The following is a 2,133-nucleotide window of genomic DNA, read 5'->3' on the forward strand; positions in this document are numbered from 1 at the left end:
TAGTAAAAATGCAGTCATTTCTTTTGTAATTGGTGTTAATTCAGTTGTACAAATTTTATTTATTTTATTTTTTATTCCTTTTTGAGATGGAGTCTCTCTCTGTCGCCCAGGCTGGAGTGCAGTGGTGCGATCTCGGCTCGCTGCACCCCCACCTCCTGGGTTCAAGCGGTTCTCCTGCCTCAGCCTCCTGAGTAGCTGGGATTACAGGGTGCGCCACCATGCCTGGCTAATTTTGTATTTTAGCGGAGATGGGGTTTCGCTATGTTGGCCAGGCTGATTTTGAACTCCTGACCTCAAGTGATCCGCCCGCCTCAGCCCCCCAAACTGCTGGGGTTATAGGCGTGAGCCACTGTGCCTGGCCACAAATTTTAAAATCTATATTTAACTATTATTAAGCTGAAATGTTGGAGAAAATTCCTTGGTGTTATATCATACCCATTATCATACTGCTAGCAATAATTTCTGCTTTGTTCTGTTCAGGAGAACCCAAGAACGTTTAAGTAAATTTTAGTTCAGTTGTAGTAGGACTGCCTGACCCATCTGATACATAAACAATAGGTGAAATTCTTTTTTAAACCCAAAATGAAGCTCTGCTTGTGAAAATGATTAACATTTTAAACAATAAGACAGCTTTTTTATTTTTGAGACAAGGTCTCACTTTGTCCCCAGGCTGGAGTGCAGCAGCATAATCATGGTTCACTGCAACCTTGAACTCCTGGGCTCAAGTGATCCTCCTGCCTCAGCCTCCTGAATAGCCGGGACTACAGGTGCACACCACTGGGCCCAGCTAATTTTTAAATTTTTTGTAGAGATGGGGTCTTGCTTTGTTTCTGTATTAGTCAGGGTTTTCTTAGAGGGACAGAACTACAGAACTAGTAGGAGATATATAAAGGGGAGTTTATTAAGTGTTAACTTACACGATCACAGGGTCCCACAATAGGCTGTCTGCAAGCTGAGGAGTAAGGAGAGCCAGTTTGATTCCCAGAACTGAAGAACTTGGAGTCCGATGTTTGAGGGCAGGAAGCGTCCAGCACGGGAGAAAGATGTAGGCTGGAAGGCTAGGCCCTTCTCTCCTTTTCACATTTTTTGGCCTTTATATTCACTAGAAACTGATTAGTTTGTGCCCACCAGGTTAAGGGTGGATCTGCCTTCCCTAGCCTACTGACTCAAATGTTAATCTCTTTTGGCAACACCCTCACAGACACACCCGGGATCAATACTTTGTATTGATCAAGTTAACACTCAGTATTAACCATCATAGTTGCCTAGGCTGTTCTTGAAGTCCTGGCATCAAGCCGTCCTCTCACCTTGGCCCCCCAAATGTTGGGATTACAGGCATGAACCACTGCACCCAGCCCAAGTAGGATTTTCTTTGAGCGGCATGTTGACACTCAAAAAGCTTCAGATTTTTGAGCGTTTTGGGTTTCAGATTTTGATTAAAGATGCTCAACCTGTAATTTGTTCTTTTTTGATACAATGCATTGGTTATGAGAAAGTTTGCCACCCACATTGATATATTTTGTTGTTTTACCTTGTGTCTTAAGTGGATGAATAATCCTTTTTAATAAGCTGATGTGGTAGAAATATCAAATTAATAAGAATCTGATGTAAATAGTTGAGAAATCCTTCATCCTCTCCTTAAGAAAGTATATGTTTAACCTTGCAGGCTGTAGAAAATCTCTGTTCTTACAAGATTTCTGCAAACTTGTACAAACAGCTGAGACAGATCTGTGAAGATCACATCAAAGCACAGATTCATCAATTCAGAGAATATCCTTTTTAAAACAAAAAATCGTAAATAGTTTTGTCTTCCTCTCTGTCCCCTACCCCTCACTGTTCAACCCAGCTTGAAGTAGAATGCCTGTATTTTGTAGGTTTGTCATTTTTTTGTGCCTTGTGTTTCTCGAGAAAAAAACACATTTTGACTTTTCAGCCTTAATTCGTGTCCAGAACTACATGTGGTATTCATGTAAATAAGATGTCCTTATGTCTTTACCCTTTTTGCCCTAACAGATTTCCACTTGAGGAAAAATAATCTCCTAAGGGAAATCGTAAACTGAAAACATGATGTTCAGTTCTAAGACTTGTTTTTAAAGGTGTTTTTTAGTATAAACAAGGTTTTTTTTTTTTTTA

The 2,133-nt window shown here is 40.4% G+C and overlaps 1 protein-coding gene across 1 annotated transcript in view; it reads left to right on the forward strand.

The window, feature by feature from the left end:
- The window catches only part of LOC108522824 (cullin-4B-like), a gene marked incomplete at its 5' end in the record, with an annotated part of 36,619 nt that overhangs the window by 11,968 nt on the left and 22,518 nt on the right, over positions 1-2,133 (forward strand). The window contains 1 exon segment of the mRNA XM_017863263.1: positions 1,667-1,780. Coding sequence (XP_017718752.1) covers positions 1,667-1,780 — 114 coding nt within the window.

The sequence above is a fragment of the Rhinopithecus bieti genome, unplaced genomic scaffold, assembly GCF_001698545.2.
Source record: "Rhinopithecus bieti isolate Rb0 unplaced genomic scaffold, ASM169854v2 scaffold_70230, whole genome shotgun sequence".
NCBI classification, from domain to species: domain Eukaryota; kingdom Metazoa; phylum Chordata; class Mammalia; order Primates; family Cercopithecidae; genus Rhinopithecus; species Rhinopithecus bieti.